This window comes from Hippopotamus amphibius, chromosome 9 (genome assembly GCF_030028045.1).
Source record: "Hippopotamus amphibius kiboko isolate mHipAmp2 chromosome 9, mHipAmp2.hap2, whole genome shotgun sequence".
Lineage (NCBI taxonomy): Eukaryota > Metazoa > Chordata > Mammalia > Artiodactyla > Hippopotamidae > Hippopotamus > Hippopotamus amphibius.
In genome coordinates, this window is record NC_080194.1 from 122,802,764 (window position 1) to 122,821,863 (window position 19,100).

The 19,100-nt window shown below is 51.1% G+C and overlaps 2 protein-coding genes across 3 annotated transcripts in view; one reads left to right on the forward strand and one right to left on the reverse strand.

Annotated features, from left to right (window-relative positions):
• ABCA3 (ATP binding cassette subfamily A member 3) overlaps window positions 1–17,429 on the reverse strand; it is a 44,057-nt gene extending 26,628 nt beyond the window's left edge. Inside the window, exons 1-11 of one of the 2 annotated variants that reach the window (XM_057750665.1) lie at window positions 17,258–17,429; window positions 10,157–10,362; window positions 9,796–10,014; window positions 8,954–9,174; window positions 8,071–8,141; window positions 7,686–7,950; window positions 6,640–6,767; window positions 5,782–5,947; window positions 2,950–3,209; window positions 1,460–1,576; window positions 1,066–1,186 (exon numbers count right to left, since the gene is read on the reverse strand). In XM_057750665.1, the coding sequence (XP_057606648.1) occupies window positions 1,066–1,186; window positions 1,460–1,576; window positions 2,950–3,209; window positions 5,782–5,947; window positions 6,640–6,767; window positions 7,686–7,950; window positions 8,071–8,124 (1,111 nt within the window). In that variant the 5' untranslated portion in view covers window positions 8,125–8,141; window positions 8,954–9,174; window positions 9,796–10,014; window positions 10,157–10,362; window positions 17,258–17,429. The remainder of the gene's footprint in view (window positions 1–1,065; window positions 1,187–1,459; window positions 1,577–2,949; window positions 3,210–5,781; window positions 5,948–6,639; window positions 6,768–7,685; window positions 7,951–8,070; window positions 8,142–8,953; window positions 9,175–9,795; window positions 10,015–10,156; window positions 10,363–17,257) is intronic. The other variant, XM_057750666.1, reaches the window with a different exon arrangement.
• A 139-nt stretch (window positions 17,430–17,568) lies between these two features.
• LOC130860594 (ATP-binding cassette sub-family A member 17-like) overlaps window positions 17,569–19,100 on the forward strand; it is a 137,088-nt gene continuing 135,556 nt past the window's right edge. Inside the window, exon 1 of the mRNA XM_057749001.1 lies at window positions 17,569–17,612. The gene's annotated coding sequence lies outside the window, so the exon portion shown is untranslated. The remainder of the gene's footprint in view (window positions 17,613–19,100) is intronic.

A 19,100-nucleotide genomic window follows, 5' to 3' on the forward strand; every position in this document is an offset into this window, starting at 1 on the left:
TGAAAGCAGGGTCTCAAAGAGATCTTTGTACACCCATGTGCACTGCAGCATTATTCACAACAGCCAAAACATGGAAGCAACCCAAATGTCCATTGATGAATGAAAGGATATGTAAAATGTGGTCTATACACATGATGAAATATCATTCTGCCTCACAAAGGAAGGAAACTTTGACACAAGCTGCAACAGGGATGAACTGTGAAGACAGTATGCTAAATGAAGTAAGCCAGTCACAGGGGTACACAGCGCTCCATGATTTCCACTTATGTGAGGTCCTGAGCAGTCAAATTCATAGAGACAAAAAGTGTAATGGTGGTTTCCAGGGCTGTTGGGATGGGGTGGGGAGTTAGTGTTCAATGGGGGCAGAGATTATTTTGCAAGATGAAAAGGTTTCTGGGGATGGATGGTGGTGACAGTTGCACAACAGTGTGAATGTACTTAATGTCACCAAACTTTACACTAAAAGTGATTAAGGTGGTAAATTTATATTATGTGTATTTTACCACAGTAACAATAAAAAAAAAAGTAAGAGACATGAAGAACAGACTGAGACGCTCCAACTTAGGTCTAATAGACGAGAAGGGGAGTAACAGGGAGCAAAGTCTGATGGATGATGAACTGAAATACAGAAGTAAAAGAAACATGAGTCCTCAGATCCAAACATCCACACAGAAAAATCAGACCTAGACTATCAACAGACTTCTTCCCAGCAATGATGGGAATTCAGTGGCAATAAGCTAGGGTTATCGAAGTGCCAGGAGAATTTTATATGCAGCTGAGACAGTATTCAGGAGTGAGGGAAAAACAGAGACATCTTCAAACACATAAAGTTAATGAGAATTAACCACTTGCCGAGCTTCACTGAAAGAACAGTTCAGGATGTACTTCAACACCCAGAAAACTGAATCCAAAGGAAGGTGCACAGTAAAGAAAACCTCAGTCTCTGAGTTATTTCCGCTCAGATGTCCTTGGACCCTTTGACCTTACTCATCCCAAGAGAAACCGCTGGCCTTCTGAGGTGTGCATCACCCACAGACCTCCACTCCCGGGGGCAGGACGGCTCACCTTTGCTGAAGAAGGTGCTGACCATGAAGCTGAAAGAGATGGAGGAGATGGCAAAGCAGGCCAGGAAGACCAGCACCAGCGAGGGGTCACTGTGCGCGAGCACCGCCACGTCCTTCTTCACCTGCATGGCCACCCCGTTGTTGGCAGGGACAGGTGGGGGGGTGGGAGAGGAGACAAAACCAGGAAGAGTCTCCAACGTTCCCAGCCTCAAATGGAGCTGGCAAGGGTGGGAGAAAGCTACACTGGTCCTCTCTACTGAAACGGCAGACTCCCCGTGAAAGTCGTAAGTGCGGAGACTTGAGGTCTCCCTGATGGAGCCACCCTGTCTCTGGCCTTCCCGCCAACTCCAACGCCTTGCTTTTCATGTCAGACCCCCTTCTGAAGCCACACTCACCTTAACACAGAAGAGCAGGGTCATGAAGGAGACAGTGACGAGGAGGAAGAGGAAGAACAGGAGGAACCATGCGGTCCAGTGCAGCCAGCTGCTAAGCCCCATCATGCGCATGTACTCCTGGGGGAGGGGTACATGCGGTGCTTCAGAGGCCCCACCGCCTGCCATGCCAGGCCCTGGAGCCTCCCTCACACTAAGCCTACGCCATCCAGTACAGTGGCCTGTGGCCACACGTGGCTATTTTGGCTGAAATTAATTAAGATTAAAAACCCAGCTCCTCAGCCATGCCAGCCACAAGTGCCCAGTGGTACCGCAGAGGACAGCAGATCCAGGCCCATCTATCACCATGGACAGTGCTGGTCTGGGGAGGGCACCAGGGCTGATTAAATGTCTCTCGTGTACCAGACACCAAGCTAGTCTGATTTTGCAACTTCTTATGCACAATGTCAAACCACCAGAAAAAAGGGAAGATTGAAACGGTGGCCACTCACACACCTACCGCTTGGGCTCAATGATCATTCAGCGTCCTGCTACACTGATTTCATCTATGTATCTGGAGGTGCGTGCACACACAAACCTTTTCCTGAACCATGTCCTCATCCACTGCTAACCACTTTAGCGTCGCAAAGTTTTATTAAAGTTATTTAAGGCACCCAAGTGGACAGTATCCACCTCGTCAGTTCTCCCAGCCCCTCATTTGTAGCAATTTAAAAGCTCCAATAATCACAGAGTTGGCACCACTGAGAATACTCTAAATGTCTTTCCACTGGCACTGCAGACATTGCCAAAGGAAGGACTTCATATAAGTTCTGGATGATTCTGGCAGTGTCAATGGTGTGCGCTTACAGGGGACACTACTTGTCCAGGTGCTCATGGTCATGTCCATGAGACGTCTGTGGAGCGCACCTCACGCACTTCTCCATTCCCCATGACACTGCCCGAGAGCTGGGCACTACAGTGTCCTTGATTATATGCAAGATTAGTTTGCTTCCTGCTTGCCGCATATATGAACATTTGTCTCAGAATTTGAGCCACATACATAATTTGGAATTTCAGTAGCTACATCAAAAAAGTTTAAAGGGGGATATTCCCTGGTGGTCCAGTGGTTAGGACTCCATGCTTTCATTGCCTGGCCAGGGTTCAACCCCTGGCCAGGGAACTAAGATCTCGCAAGCTACACAGTGCGGTCAAGGAAAAAAAAGTTTAAAGGAACAAGTGAAATTAGTTTCAATGATGTATTTTACTTAACCCAGTGTATCCAAAACATTGTCTTTTCAATGGTCAGTGCTTTATCAGGGTTTTAAAAATATGGACAGAACAGGCTTGCTTTCAAAGAGGCCCGAGATGGGCTGAGCCACGTGGGCACCAGCCCCATGCCCAGCTGCCCTGGTAGCCCCAGTGCCCAGGAGCTGTTTGTGCCTGACGACAGGACTCAGAGCACAACAGCTGAGCCTGGACCGGGCTCTCCCAAAGCCCAACGCAAACATGGTTACCTTCAGTTTCCTCTCTTTCTCCTGCACGACGGCCCGGATGATGCTGAGCGAGGTGTAGGTGAAGCTCAGCATGAGCAGCAGGGGAAGCTGGTACTGGATGGCGACGAGGAAGGGGTCTGAGATAAAAGGCGGGTAAGGGAACCTCTTGGCGATCACAGTGAGCTTCTCGAACAGCTGGTGCGTGGAGGCATTGGCGTGGTACTGCATGATGGCCCTGTCCACAGCATGCTGCACGGCCAGGAAGCCCTCGCGGATGTAACCTGAATGCGGGAGCAGAGGATGTTCCGGCACGTGGGGTCAACATGCGTGGGAGGAGCCACATCCTGGGTGCTGCACCGAGCTGGTGAAGGGCCCAGGGTTTCCTGTAGGCCTCCAGTTTGCAGGGGCCACCCTCACTCTCTGGCTCGAGACTCCTCCCTGCACCTTCCACACCAGCCAGGCAGCATCTCTCTGACCAGCTTCCATGTCATCACATCTTTCTCTGACTCTCTCTTCTGTCTCCCTTGCCCTCTTTTAAGGACCTACTGGGATAATCGACAACAGTCTTGCTCCTTTGAGACCAGCAACTGTCACTGACCAGCAACTAACATTCCATCCACCCTAAGTTACCATCTCAAAGGGAGACAGGAACCACAGACCGAAGGCCACCGCTACACGACCTTCGACCTTCGTGTGCCTTGTGGTCCCCCCCTGCTGGCCCTTTTTGACTCCTTGCAGTCGTCTGCGATAAACAATTTTTAAAGTATAAAGGGCCTGGGGGGGATACAGAATTCCAGTCCAGAGCAAAGCTTGCAAGAAGCTGAGCCTACAGAAGGAATGGGCACAGCCTCAGGAGACAGAAGGACAGCCTGGGTCCTGAAGCTCGAGCCCAGGGGTCAGAGAAGGGGCATGGGGTGCTGGTCTGGGCAGTGTGGGCACCCTCATTCCTAAAACAGTGACGTTGAGGACACCTAATATCGTCCGACATGGAACTGTCAGCTGCCTGGGTTCCAGCCTCTAGAAAAAAGAAAAGCAATTTTATGCCCCCACCCCCGACCCCCAGCACGAGGTCCTGCGTCTCTGCAGTTCCACCATCTCCCTTAGGTGTAAGAGGGTTGATGGCTGTGGTAACAGCAGGTGCTCAGTGAATGTTACCCCTCGTGCTGGGTGGGGGTTTAGTTCTTGTCTTCACGACGACCCTGCACAGCAGTGAACAATATCCTCATTGGACAGATGGGGCCACTGAGGTCCAAGGCGTCGAGCTACACGAAGTGGGAGGAGGCTAAGCTAAGACAGGACCCTGGTCTCTTGGCTTCAAAGACAGCGTCTTTCTTACATCACAACATCTCCCCCAGGAAATGTCCTGTCTGACTCCTGTTCCTTTGTTGTTTGCCCATGAGGCTCCGTTTGCTGCCATGGGGTCTTCACCACCACAACCTCTGTGGCTGCCCAACACCGAGGAAAACCCACCCTCTGTGATCAGTCACTTCCCACTGCTAACGTTTTTAGGATCGTAAATAATGCTGTGGGGAACATCTTTTGTGCGCTGGATTCTCTCCTTTCAGACTATTCCAGGGGCTCAATTTTTATCAGGGGAGCAGGGGTCTAAGGTATGGACATTTCAGGGTGGGCTTGGGGGGAACACTGGCCTAATTCATGGAGGGCCTGCTGTGTGCCAGGTTCACATCCTTTCCACATCTCTTGGGGCCTTCATGGTTTTTAAAAACTGATTTGGACTAAGGAGTCCTTCATAAAACAGAAGGTATTTACCTTTTGTCATTTGCTGAAATGTTTTCCCTAGTCTCTTACTTGCTTTGAAGATTGGTGTTATGTCTTTTTCTCTTTTAGCAAATTTCAAATTGGTACATAGTGAAATCTGTCAGTCTTTTCCTTGGAGAGCTTTTTCCTCTGTTGCTTCTAAGCTTAGGAAATTGTCTCCACAAACAGGAGGGACAGCCCTGCCCTGGGTCACAGCAGCCAGTGTCTCCTGCTCCTCTCTCCCCTGCTGGTAACATGTCTAGGACTTCAATCAGGGCCCTGCACATTTTGCCTCGCCTTGCTTATCTCAGTTCCTCTTTCAGATTTAAAATCGCTCCCTGGAACGGTAGCCTGGGGACAAGGCCCTGGTACCAGAAATACATCTCTAAATGCTGGCTGACTCTTGCCTTCCTGGCGCTCTATTTAGGGACATACCTGGGTCTTCTCATCAAAATCTCTAACAAGTCCTGCGTCTTGCGGGCCAGGGAACTCTGTGTTCTTTGCAACAGCCTAAATGCCACCTGGAACCTGCAGCTGGGTCTCAGCCTGAGGGCAAAGCCTGGGGCCCAGTTACTTGGTTCCAAGATGGGACCTTGGTCAGAGGAAAGAAACAAGCCAATGACCTGCCAGACTTACACAGGACAGACTGACACACGCTCTGACGGTACAGTGAGCCGAGACCCGACTTCTGCAAACATGCCGCTGACTCAACGAAACCACAGACAATTACAGGAGGACCACAGAGTTTACAAAGCCTAAACAACTGTACACAGAGAGGGGCAAGGAGAGAAGGGAAACGTAAAACCAAGCCCCAAAGAACCCATGCAAACTGAAGCCCCTTAAAAACCGAAATATACATGTTTCAAGAGCACATGTCTCCTGGGAAACAGAGAGACAGCCTTGCTGTTTTCAAAGATTATTTTGGCCTTTCAGAAGCCAGTTTCACTGGAAGTTTTCTTCCTTCTCCTACAAAGAAGAAGGTCAAATATTTGCAAAAAATCTTCCTCCAGAGAAATGCAAGGTGGGATCCCCCCATGTGATGATCACCAGCCAGCCCCCGGGGGAGGGAAGGCAGCCCCTAAAAGTGTTCCTCACCAGGTTCTCCGCCGTCAGGGGACGTGGGTTCCCTTGGTCCTGGGCTGGGGAAGAGTGGAAAAAGGGAAGTGGTGTGCCAGCCCTCCGTCTCTTTCAGGAAAAAGGAGCCTGTTTGGGTCCACATGTAATTTCTTCGCGTGTAACTAAACCGTAAGTGGTATTTCACCTACGGAAACAAAGAGAAAACCAAGCGCTCTGAGGGATCCAGCCAGAGGAGCAAACGTCTGTGTCCAGTGGGAGGGGCTGGGGACCCTTGCTACCCCTACCTCACCACTGCCCCAGCCCCCCAACAATGTGTGGGTCTCAGGAGGTTGGAGTGAGTGGTCCTGCTGGGGCACAGGGAGCCTGAGGGCACCTCTGCAGTGCTCTTCACCACCCTCTTCTGCCATTACCAGTGGAAACTCCACGTGTGGAGTCACAGCTAACCAGTGCAGGGCCGCCAGCATGATGCTGGGGGACGTGACAGTTTCCCAGTCTTATTGCCACTGGGGCAACCAAAACATCTTTCTTTTTGCTTAATTATGTAATAGAAATTCTAATGCAACGTGGTACTAAATCCCAAGTATCTGCTACTTTCCTACTTGTCCTATTTGACTCTGTCCAAGGAGACCGGTAATGCCTTTTATAAAATGAGAGAACAAAGAGGGGCCACAGCAATGGTCTATGGCTGCTTTCTTCAGGTAGGTGAGGTTTCTAAACCGCTCTGACCCCTTTGACGGGTCAAACGCCACCAGGGTCCCTCAGTGGGCCGAGAGGTGATTCTGGACCCACGGGGAAAGTTGTATTTGCTCCCAGGCAGGCAGAGTGCCTCTGGCTCCTGGGGAAGGAAGCTTGGCTCCATGGGGCTGGGGTCCTCACCGCCAGTGGCAGGGGGTCCCTGCTGTGGTTGAAGGCATGCTCGAACACCAGGGCGGCCAGCACGTTGGTAGAGCGGTTGTCATACCTGATGTAGTCCTCAAAGTGCTTCTCGGAGGGGAAGCCTCGAGCTGTGGGGAGCAAGAGGCCCAGAGTTGCCCAGTCGTCCGCTCTGCTTGAAAAAGCTGGACCTTCAGGTAAGGGACTAAAGCTCACAAGTTTCTCTAGGGCTTGTAAACCTTTCCTAAGACTCAAGGAGGCTTTTTTCTGGCAGAGATGGGCTGCAGTGAAGACCGGCAGAACCTCGCCATCAAAGCCGGCCCTAGGCTTCCAGAAGGTGAGAGCTGAAGCAGGGCCCACTCCATGCAGGTGGCTGCCCTGCCCTGGGCTCTGCAGCCAGCATCAGTCTCTCTCTCATAACCATAATGGTGAGCTTTAAAAATTCAAGTGGGCACTAACATATAATCTGTTCAACGATCTCTCTCACCCAGACCCCATTTCACATAAAGGGTTTGACTCTAATCATGTAGTGATGGACCAAGGATCTTCCTCTAAGCATTTGCTACACTGAATTAAACAGGCCACAGGAGGTATGTGCCAAAATCAAGAGGGAGAGAAAAGGGGGATAATACTTTCTACTCTGAAAGCAAAGACCTGGCAGAGGTGACTGGCACATTTCCTGGGAATGGCCCTCAACAGGCTTCCTGATTAACTCTATCAGAGTTGTCCTCACAAACCATGTCCCAAAAGAGGTTCCTGGCACTGGGCCTTGCCCTTGTAATTAAAGTGCTTTGTGGGGTATGTGGACACCATCCCCACTCTGAATACCCAGAGGCTGGGAACAGTCACACATGCAACTTCCCGTGGCCCTCACAACACTGGTCCCTGAGTTACGAGACAAGTCACAGCCGAGGGACTCGACAGATCTGCGGGAAGTACGGCCACAACAGGGAGGCTGCATCTGCTGCTGCCCGACTCCCCACCCGGCCTGTCCCTGCTCTGAGCCCCGCTGCGCTGTCAACACCCCCCGCCCCACCAAGATGCCTCACCTCTCATGTTGATCACCAGCGTCTTCCTCACCATCTCTGTGATGGTCCTCACGGCGTCACTCTGGGACGGGATGTAGACGAGCTCCCAGGCGGCTCCCGGCGGAGGGAAGCTGAAGAACAGGGGCAGCTCCCGGATGGACTGGCCGGGGTAGAGGGTGGCGTTGGGCACGTTTTCCGACTGGATCTTCAGGCGAAGCCAAATCAGGATCCCAGAAAACAGCAAGGGCAGGAAGAGCTCCAAGATGGTCACCAGGACCTTCCGCTTCTGAAGAGAAACAGAAACCGAGGACTGTGGAGCGCAAGGGAGAGGCGGAAGGAGCCCCCTCCTGCTGACACCCACTCCGCCAGGCCCCTCCCCCTGCAGTGCCCCCAGGGTCAGACCCACCTGCAAAGTGTAGTTCTTCCAGAGCAGGAGCGCCAGCTGCCTGAGCACCGCCATCCTCTACGGAAGGGCTGCTAGTTGTGAACCAAAGTCAGGGTGTCGGTGAAACGTGAACCATGAGTGGTTGGGGAAGGCGGGGAGAGTTGGGGGAGGGAAAGTCAGTCCTGAGACACAGACCCTCCACTTCTCCTCACCTCCTTTTGTCCCAGCCTAACTCAGAACTGTTCCCGAGGGAGAGGCCAATTCTATCTGTGTATTCAAGGAGCACATGCCCTTTTTGGTAGATGCAACGTGGCCACTGGCGTGGCAATCACTGGATGAACACTATTCAGATGTTCTCCGTAGTTCGTGTGAATGTGCTATTTCTCCGCAAAAACTCAGGTTGATGGAATTCCCCTCCCATACTGCTTTACTCTCCACTATCACAGAACAATAAAAGGAAACTTAGCTCAGTGTCCTGGCTGGGGGCTGACTTCTAAGACCTGGAGAGGGCTGTGGCGGAGCAAGGAAGGAGCCTGGGGTGGGGGCCCTCAGTGGCCTTGACCAAGGAGCAGACACGGCAGGCGGACACGTGAATGGCAGGGTGGCACATGCTTTCCTGCCTTGAATCCTGAAGACCAGTTCTTCCTGCTTTAACTGTGAGCAGCGGTCTGTGAGCCTCCACATGACACTGGTCATTTTCCTCCAGAGAAAATCTACTCTACATTAGGTACGAATGTTATATTTAAATCTGGCACATATAGCTGGGAAAATATGCTGAGACACTGATTATCAACACAGTGACAGCAGAAACAAGAACAGAGGCTTATAAAGGTCTCCCTCAATTTAGGGAAATCCGTCTCATGAGACTGCAGTGTGAGAAGCAGAGACACGGAATCACACTAACCTCTAGAGAAGGAGGGGGTCGGAGTTAACTCAGGAAGACCCCAGGATGCCCACGACTAGAAGCACCCGGTTCCGGAAGCTGTAGGCATGAAGGCCAGTCGAGGCTGGACCTGAGGTGGGCGGCAAGGGCAGCAGAGGAGGGGAGGCCCCAGAGAGCTCCTGGTCACCGTCTGTGCCAAGGACGCAGGTGGAGTGGAGAAGGGCCCTTCACAGCTCACGGTCCTTCAAGTGGGGAGAAGTGTCCGTGACTCACAGGGAAGGGTCCTGAGTGCAATGAGCCGGCTCCACACTCAGGCTGATACTAACCCAACACCATCCATCAGGCGGGTCAGGACAGCACGGGAAGCTTGGACAAACGGCTAGTAAATCCTTCATTAGTTAACCAGCTCTAACACTACAGCCCAAAGAACCTACCTTGAGACTCAGTACGCGTGGAGCAAGATCTTGTTTATGAGATAGCCAGTTTTACTTCTGGCTTCAGTTAGTGGAAAATCATTTCCTTTAAAGCTCATTTTTAAATTAAACTCTTGCTTAAAAAAAAAAAAAAGATGTAGCTGTCTGTATCTGTGTAACAGTAATTCCTCAAAATTTATGCTTTAAAGGGCACTCAGTAAATATTCGTAGAAAACACAACTGCAAGAAGTTATTTACAAATTAACTTAAAATGCGGCTTTTAATTAACCGCATGGTTAAAATGTGGAGAGATTAAAGCTAAAATAGTATGAAGTGCTATTAAGTGGCAACTTAATAAATTATCCAAATTCTTTTAAAATGAACAAGATGGAAAACCTGTCTTAAAATCAGTTGTAGACAACTAATAAAAGAGCAGTAGTGTAACGTTACCCATGAAGGCCTGTGGTCTATGAACAGTTTCAAGAAGTGGTTTAGGCTAAGAGGGGACAGCAGTGCCTCCAGCGGGGCTGGTCATCCCCACATCAGGCTGATGGGTGCCTGGCTTGGCTGAGATGAAGCTTCTTCCTCTACCAAGAGGGGAATGTGAAAAGGTCACACGGTTCAGAGAAGTCTTCTGGTCAGAGAAGTTGACGACTTTTCTGGAGAAGTCTGGCCAAGAAAGGACACATCCCCAAGCTTAACCCCATCTTTCCAGCCCTGGGTGGCGGGGCAGGGGGGTTTGTAGGGCAGAGAGACAGACCATCCACCTTCCCATGAAGACAACACTGGACAGCGGCACTGGGGAACTGACCTGAGTCCCGGCAGGGGCTCCTGGCTGAGGCCTTCCTCTGGGGCTACGGGAGGTCTGGCTGGGAGGAGGCAGCCCTGCACAGAGGGCTCTGGGGTGGGGCCGGCAGGCCTCTGGAGTATGGTGGGCGGACCTTGGAGCTCGGGAGCACTGACGCCTCACGGGACATCAGGAGGGGCCTGGGGCTCGCTGACATGACGCTCCGGCACCTTTGGGCAAACGGAGGGTGCCAGAGCATAATTAAAATAATCATAAAACACCTTTCACTGGGTTAGAAAATCAAAGTGCAAAACAGATTGCGAGCATGTTACTTAAGCAGAGCCGAGTCCAGTATCAGAGAAATAGGGATTTTGGGAAACTGAGAGCACTGGGGTGGCTTTGTTCTCTCTTGGTACAATAAACTATAAGAAGCTTTTATTTTATATACTTTTATATTTATAGAGACTCCTAACCCAGCCCTGGCTTCTAGTACCATCATCCTTTCAAGACTAAGAAACTAGGAGGAAGTGCCTGGCCCAGGATCACACAGCAAGAAAGCCTCAGACCCCAGATCTGAGCCTCCTAGTCTGAGTTTTTACCACTGCACCCCTGCAGCCCTGTGTATCCTAAAAGCAGTAAACAGCTTTACAAAGTCTGTATATATTCCTCCCAGAACCTAACATTAGAAATCAAAGAGAAGAAATATCCCACCACCGTAATAGACATTGTACATTATTTCTGTCCCCGTAGCACCCAGCTCGCTGCCCTGTGCCCGCCAGGCACTATCTGAAGTCTCACTGAATACCATACCCACGTCTGTTCTGTTTGAGCAGAAAAGGAATTTAAAAGAGGACATTCCCGGAATTACAAAATCTGGGAAGCTTTCTGGTTACGAAAGCAAATGTACACGAGGAAAGGAAGTTAAAGTTCCTCAGCACACTTGAGGCACTCAGAGTTCCCTGGAAGTGGCGGGGGCTGCGATCCAGAACCAGCCCCTGCGGGTCCACTCCGAGGCAGTCGCTCACAAAGCCTCACAAGAGCGTCTGAGGACTTCCCCTTGAGGCTCACTTCACACCTCCTGGGACAGAGCCAGGAAGGGAAGGGAAAGGAAAGCTCTTTTTACCACGGAAAGGCTTGTTTACTCACTGTTAAAATATTAAACATTACACAAATCACTATTTCAATGTTTGCTTTTCAGATGAGCAACTGAGCTGGTCCAGAGTGAGAGCCTACTGTGAGCTGCTGACTTCTGAGAGCTCTCTCTGTGGCACCCGGGGTTCCTCTGAAAACGGTTGTCCTGGTTTGGGAGCATCATGCCAGGTGCTCACCCGTCTGTGTTGAGTCCCAACACCTCCACTTCCTGATCTGGGGATTTTTTCTCATTATGAAGTTAAATACGTCCTCCAGTTTCTACGTGTCCAAGCAAAAAGCAGCTTTTATTTCTGCATATACAGCACAGAATGGTGTTAATGCTTCTAGAAAGCTCACTGCTGAGCCAGCCTCAAGGCCAGCAAGCAGAAGTGGATGGGGCCCCAGGGCCAGGCACACCCTGTTACATCATGTGTTCTGTCATATCCCAAGTGTGGTTGCCTTTCCTTCCATGGAAGCCAGGTCTGCACAGGCCTGGAGCATGGCGTGGCTTGGAGGGAGGGGTCTCAGTAAGGCCGAGGCAGATTCTGCTGTCACACAGAGAGCGGACAACCAGGGCTCTGCCCTCTTGGATCATAGGTGCGGAACAGGGAGATAGCCTTGTTGGTGGCACTGGCTGGGACTTGGCACTCTTCCTGAGGACCAAGGTGGGTGAGGACCCATCTCAGCTAGGGAAGCATTTCCTTATGGACGCGGGGAGCCCACAACAGTCAGCGGTATTAAGTCTACGTGTACTTGCTGAAGAAGGCATGATAGGTACTTCGTATTTGCTGGTAGAATCTGTGGCCTTTTAGGATACACAAGACAAAAATGCATTTACTCTTCCACCAAACATTTGTCAAGTGGTTACTGTGTAATGGGCACTTATACTAGGTACTGAGGATTTGGAAATGAAAATCACAGTGTTCTTAATCCAAAGAGTTCACAGTCTGCAAATGCTTGCATGTGCTTTAATTGGTATGACTGAAGCCAAATGAAGCATCACGAGATTGGAGGAGACCAGAACTTGTGTGTGTGTGTGTGTGTGTGTGTGTGTGTGTGTGTGTGTGTGTGTGTGTGTAAGACAGAGTGAGCTCTGGGAAGGCTCCCAGGAAGAGGGGACACAGGAGACCAATCTCGGGGTTTCTTGTTGGTTGAGGTGGGAAGGGCACTGCAAGATCATGGAGAAATGAAAGAGTGCATAGGGGGAACAGCCAGTATTGGGTTGGCCAAAAAGTTTGTTTGGGTTTTCCCGTAAGCCAACCCAATAATTCTGAGCAGCTGGGGAGGAGCAGCAGGGACTGAGCCAGAAAGGGAAACTGATCAAGGCCTTGGGTGCTATGCCAAGAAGGGAGCTTGGGTGGAGCGGGGGTGAGGGGCATCCAAAAGTGCAGTGATTCCGTTCGAGGGTGTTCTGTTTTGCTTAATCTTTTACCCTGTACATGATCTTTTAAATTGTGAAAATATCTAATTCAGTGGATTCTGCAGGTTAATGTCCAAATATCAATAAGTACTGTAAAAAATAGGCTGAAAATAGCAGGCACATTTACAGAGGGTGGTCCCCAACAGTGAACCCCACTATTAGTCTTCCAGTGGGGTGAGCAAGACAATTTGCTGGAGTAAAGGAATGGCAAGAAATTCTACTTTAAAAATGAGGAAAAAATTGGTTTTACTAACTTTTAAAAAAATATTTATTTATTTGGCTGCAACAGGTCTTAGTTGCGGTGCGCGGGCTTAGCTGCCCTGTGGCATGTGGGATTTTAGTTTCCCAACCAGGGATAGAACCCGTGTCCCCTGCATTGGAAGGTGGATTTCTAACTACTGGCCCACCAGGAAAGTCCCAGTTTTACTAATATTTAACACATGAATACACCCTGGCACTCTTGCTGGACTATGTGTCAGCGGCCATGGCACCCTGATGGAGGAGGGGCTCCATGACACGCGGGTGATGATGGGCCCTTGCTCACTAGTTTAAGTCTCTCAGGTGTGTTTACATGCTTCAGGTTATCATGGTTGTGGTCAATTAAAAAAAAAGACTCAAACAGCCAAAGCCTTACAATACTTTGCAGTGATTTGGGGACTGTCTGTTGTGAATATCCCTGGTTATCTCAAGACTTAGAACTTAAGGAGGAAATACACATTTTCTTTCATGAGAAGTTTCAAGCCTGGAAACCTTTTTCTTTTCTTTTCAATGATAAATGAGTGCTAGCTTATTGGTTTTAGGCCAATGCACTCAAATCTGTCCCTTCCAGTAAAAGGTGACAATGCGTGAGAGTTACAGGTTTTCAAAATAATCTGTGCCAAGAACAGAGCATTTATGAAAACAAATGTTTGGAGATGTTTCCACAGGTGTGTGACTATTGCCAAAGATGAGGCAAGAGCGCCATCCATGTGAACACTGACACCTGTACAGCAAGAGCTTTGGGATCCAGAACTTCCACCTCTCATGATGGCCCCTGAACACTCACCAGCCCAGATTCATCAAGAGCCTTTGCATGATTGGCGGGTGGGATTGAAAAACAAGTACCAGACACATAGCACAGTCTGCACGCCTTCCTGAGGTTTCCTGTGCTTATCTGCGAACCCCTCAAGCATCAGGAACTGACATAAACAGAACTCACAACCACACCTCCAAATGCGGGACTCATGTTTCACCAAGCATTTATAAATGGGATGTAGACTTGATCATATGGTTTTCTTTTAAAAACAGCACACATGTATACACTAGATTTTGCACTACTGATACAATGAAAAACTTAATCGTGTTCATTTTGCCTCTCATTCATTTAATAGGTCTGTATTTGTATATGTTTCTATGTCCATTATATTCAGGACAGTAGTATATGGCTTTCTTTTTTTTTTAATTAATTAATTTAACTGGCTGTGTTGGGTCTTTTTTGCTGTGCTCGGGCTTTCTTTTTAGTTGCAGTGAGTGGGGGCTACTCTTTGTTGTGGTGCGCGGGCTCCTCATTGCCGTGGCTTCTCTTGTTGCGGAACACGGGCTCTAGGTGCGTGGGCTTCAGTAGTTGCAGCAAATGGGCTCAATAGTTGTGGCTCACAGGCTCTAAAGCACAGGCTCAATAGTTGTGGGGCACAGGCTTAGTTGCTCCGCGGCATGTGGGATCTTCCTGGAGCAGGGATCAAACCCGTGTCCCCTGCATTGGCAGGCGGATGCTCAATCACTGCGCCACCTAGGAAGCCCCATATGGCTTTCTTTTATAATAAATAAATAAAATATATGGTGGTGCATGCTCAAATTCTTTTACATATAGCAGTGGACATGAAAAAGGCTTGTGGATGACTTATTTATACAAATGGCCCCTGTGCGGATAAGATGGGAACAAATCCACAAGCCGCAGTCATTGTCCAAGAGCCACATGAAGCCAGGTTCAAGGTCATGGTCATTTGTATTGGGAGGCCCAGATGGAGACCTAGTTTGTGGGTCTCACTCAGTGCCACCATCTGTGCTGTCCTGGGTCAGGGCAATGGGCTCCTCAGAATCACCTGGCTCTGAGTTTACACTGAAGCTCCCAGCAGGGGGTGGTGGGATATATTTTTAAGCCAAAGGTGTGGCCCAAAGGAGGCTACTGGGAGAGAGTTCCACAAAATCTGTTGCACTGCCTGCTCTCCTAACCCCTGCTGCAGCCTCCATCTCAGTCCCTGTCCTGCAAGTCTTCTGCCTTTCTAGGTGTAGGAAATGAGGTAACCAGGCATTTGAGAATCCCCAGAGAGAGAGGTAACCATGGATCTTCTGCAACAAGCAAGGCAGCAAGCTCATTACTCAGGTCCTGCAATGGCACCTCTCTGCCCGTTGACTCCAAATCTCTCCAAATGCGGCAAAAGACTCAGCCGGTCAGGGGGACAGGCACTGCCCAAGTCTCCCAGGACAGGGACTGACACGCCTTACACTTTCCCGGGTGTGTGTGGGCCTTCTGTGGTTTTGTCGGCTTGGAGTATCACCCACCATTCTCATCTCTACTTTCTGAAATCCTTCCTGTCATTTCCCAGTCCAGTCCTGGCCCCTCTGTGAAGCAGCCACTGACAACCCCAACTGGTTCAGGGGTTCTTCGTCTTGGCTGCACAACGGAATCTTCTGGGATGCTTTAAGACAGAAACTGATGCCTGAGGCCCACCCCTGGAGATTCTGGGCTGTTATCTGGGCATGGGACTCTTTCCCCAGTGATTCTAACATGCAGCCAGGGTTGAGACCTTCTGCTCTTGTCGCAAGCCATCCCCCCACCTCTGCACACTTGCGGCAGCTTTTCTGGATGTCTCGTGTAGCACTTATCTCGCTCTGTCTTAGGTCAGCTATTCATGAATAAATCATCTCGTTAGCTCCATCCTAAGGTCCCCAATTGTGCACAGAGCCTTGCCCATCATTCTCCCCAGAGTTCCAGAATACCTGCCTCTTCTCCCCCACCCCCACCCCCTGCCCCCAACAGACTCAATAGCAGAGGAGTCTACTGTTGTTTCAGGAAGCAGGGCTGGAGAAGAAACTGTCAACTAGAGAGTCTTACCCGGGCCTTCCCCAGACAGGTTCCCATGAGACTGCCTGGCATATGCACTGTGGAAAACTAGTAACTTAAAAAAAAAAACAACCTGAGCTCCCTCTCTTGTTCCAAAAGGCTGTTTCATCAGAATGATGATAGATCACCTTAGAGAAGGAATGATGCCATCCTGCTTGTCCAATAGAGTAAGCAAGTGTTCAATTAAAAAAACAAAACAAAACAAAAACCCCTGAGAAGTCAAAAAAAAAAAGGTGGGGGATTCCCATAGCATCCATTTTTACCTGTTTCCCTTTCTTTTACTTTTCCAATGAAGTTAACTTTCTAAAGGAAAACACCCTTAACCTTTTCACGTTTACAAAAGGCAGCATCAAAATGTTCTGAATCAAATGATACAGTTGCTCAGGAGAAAAGAGCGTCACTCTTCCACTTGCAGCTTGTCTGCATTTCCACACTGCTACAAGTCTCACCCACTTCTTTGACAAGTGCTCCTTGAGTGCCTGTCATGTGCCAGGCGCTGGCTATGTGCTAGGAGCACAAGCCCCAACAAGAGCCAATCTGTGCCTTCAGGGAGCTCAGAGATCAGGAGGAAAGAGGCAAACAAATAGAAATAACCTATCAGGGAACAGGCTTTAATTAGGCAACATCCAAGAGGGGCATTCACTCATGCCACAGATATGCACCAAGCATGTGTCCTAAGCCCTCATTTAGGAGATAGTCCCTGCCCTCATGAAGCTTACAGTCTACTTCCGGAAAGTGACAATACCTATGTAAACACAAATTCATACCAAATACAGACTGACCATGGGCACCAGGGCTGTGGCAAGTCCTTCCACCTAGCCCAAGAGGTCCCTTTCCTTCTGTTCCCCCACGCAACTCTCACCACTAACAGTGGACCACCGGACCCCCATTCTGAGGCCCATGAGAAGGCAGCTTTGGGAGCAGGGCAGACACCGTTAGGGGGGCGCATTCCCACCCACACTGGGAATCTCTGCACCAAGAGATGAGCCAACAGCATCCTTGGCGGCCCTGCCTCGGCTCATCGGCCTGAGATGTCGCCTGGCTTTAGCAGGCAAGTGTTCAAACTGTCTGCCGATGAAGGCCAGCGGGTCTTAACATGGTAAATGTCTGTCCACCCCCCTCCGCTGGGCACAAAGGATTCCACAGCGATTCTAGCTCCGGTAAGGTTAAGTTTCTCTAAGGGGGGCCTGCTATGGGGAGCTGCCTGCGGGGATGGGGACACGCCCAGAGGCTCGCGCTGAAGGGAAGCCTGAGTCAGGGCGGCCTGGCACTGCGGGGAGATGCACCTGCTGGGCTGGCGCCGGAGGCAGCGGGCAGGGCGGGGGCGGGGCAGGGCCGCGGGAGGGGCCGGGTGCTAGGCGGGGGAGAGGGGCGGCTCGCGGTCGGGAGGGCGCCCGGGGCGGGGAAGCGGCCCCTAAGCCGCGAGCCCTGGGAGCCAGCGCGCGCGACCGGCGGGTCCTGGGGCACTCACCGACCCTCAGCGCCCAGGCGGCGGCGGCCGGCGCGCTGCCCTCTCGCGGGGTCCCCTCCCTCGGCTCCCGGCTCTGCTCTGGCCTCGCGGCAGCGGCGGCAACCACTGTGGACAGCTGCTAGGCCGCCAGGGCGGGGAGGGGGCGCCTGCGACCCGCGACGGGCGGAGGACCCGGCAGCCCAAGCTCCTGCAGGGGGCGCGCCGGCCGGCTCGCGCATGCGCAGCGGGCCACCCCTGCGGTGCAGGGGCCGCCCATGGCTGCCCCGCCCATACTTGCGCCTGCGCAGTACTCAGCGCCCCCGCGGCAGGGCGGCAGGGGGCGCGGGACGCGGGAATCTGGGCGAGGGCTTGAAGGGTGAGGAGAGCCGAGAGGTCCGCATGCACTTCCAGGCAGCTGAAGTAGTCATTGCCCGAACCTCTGCCTTCCCTGGACATCGTCCATTTACCCTCCAGCACTGTCTTTCGTTGGGGGCCGGATCCCTTCTCCTCACGGAGGGAGGGCGCTTTGCCCTCTTGGGCCTGGCGTGGATGCTGCTGGGCAGATGAGGCCCTGGGGCAAGGAAATTTCTAGAAAACGGCTATGGGGTGGTCAGGACGGGCCCAGCATCCCTGGGTGTGGCCGCGGTCCCAGCGCAGTTCAGAGAGGCAGGGAGGCCTCGTGTGTCACCTCAGGCAGGAAGGTCGAGAGTCAGGGCTGGGGTCACCTCAGGAGGGTCACAGGTTGGGTCGGGGTTCCCTGAAGCTGGGAGAGTTATGAGGCTGGGTTGGGGTCACCTTGGATGGGAGGGTCCCGAGGTCCAGCAGGGGTCACTGGGGGCAGAGGGTCTCGAGGCGGGGGCAGCTCGGGGCCAACAGTTGCTGTGGCCTGGCCACTCGCCTCGCTAGTGCTCAGGTCGTGAGCGCCGCCAGCGGCCCGTCGATTCCGAGGATCCTCCAGCGGCCTGCTGTCCTCGGCCTAGCCTCTGGCGGCTCCTGGTGGAGGTCGCTGGGTCCAGGATGCCGCCTGCTGACCTGCCGGGCTCTGACCGGGCTCCGACCGGGCTCTGAGCGCGCCTCTGCGCTGAGGACGTGACTGACTGACCAAACCGTAAAGTAATGACCCAAGTCGGGAGGCTTACTTATGCCCCCCAAGACTCCTTATGGGTTAGTGATAGAGAGTCTCAGTGCCCCATTTGTTTACTTCAGAACATCTTTTATCATCTGAAATGGTGTTATTTACTTGTTTACTTTTCTTCTGTCTCTCACCAGAAGATGGGCTCCATGAGTAAAGGGACTTTGTTTAGTTCATGGCCACATCCTAGGGTCCTAGCATGCCTGGCACAGTGGTGGCATTTGATAAATATTTGTTGAATGACAGGGTCACAAAGACCGGGCTTCAAATCTTGACCTGATCCCGTAACTGGTGCAGGCATGGCATTTAAACTTCCTGAACCTCGATTTCCTATACCTGAAACTAAAATGATAATACGGAACTCAAAGGTAATTAGTGTCTCAAAGTGAACTGAGAAAAAACGTAAGTGCTTATCACAATGCCTGGCACATAAATGCCAAATAAATGGTAGTATAATGGGAATATAACCAGAGACTTATATAGCTTGGTCTCTGTAAGGAGGATTCAGAAAAAAAAATTGAAGGCAATTACTGGATAGGTGGAAAAGTAGATTATTAATGTGTGGCAAACATCTTAAAAACCATCTCTCCCCATCATTCCTCACAGACTGCATCCCTTCCCTCCCAACAAAAGTGTTGGGAAAAACTATGAAGTTTTCTGGCTGACTGGTACTTCTCTTCACCCTGCTCTTCTTCCTTAATCTTTTTTATTTCAAGAACCCATCCTTACCAT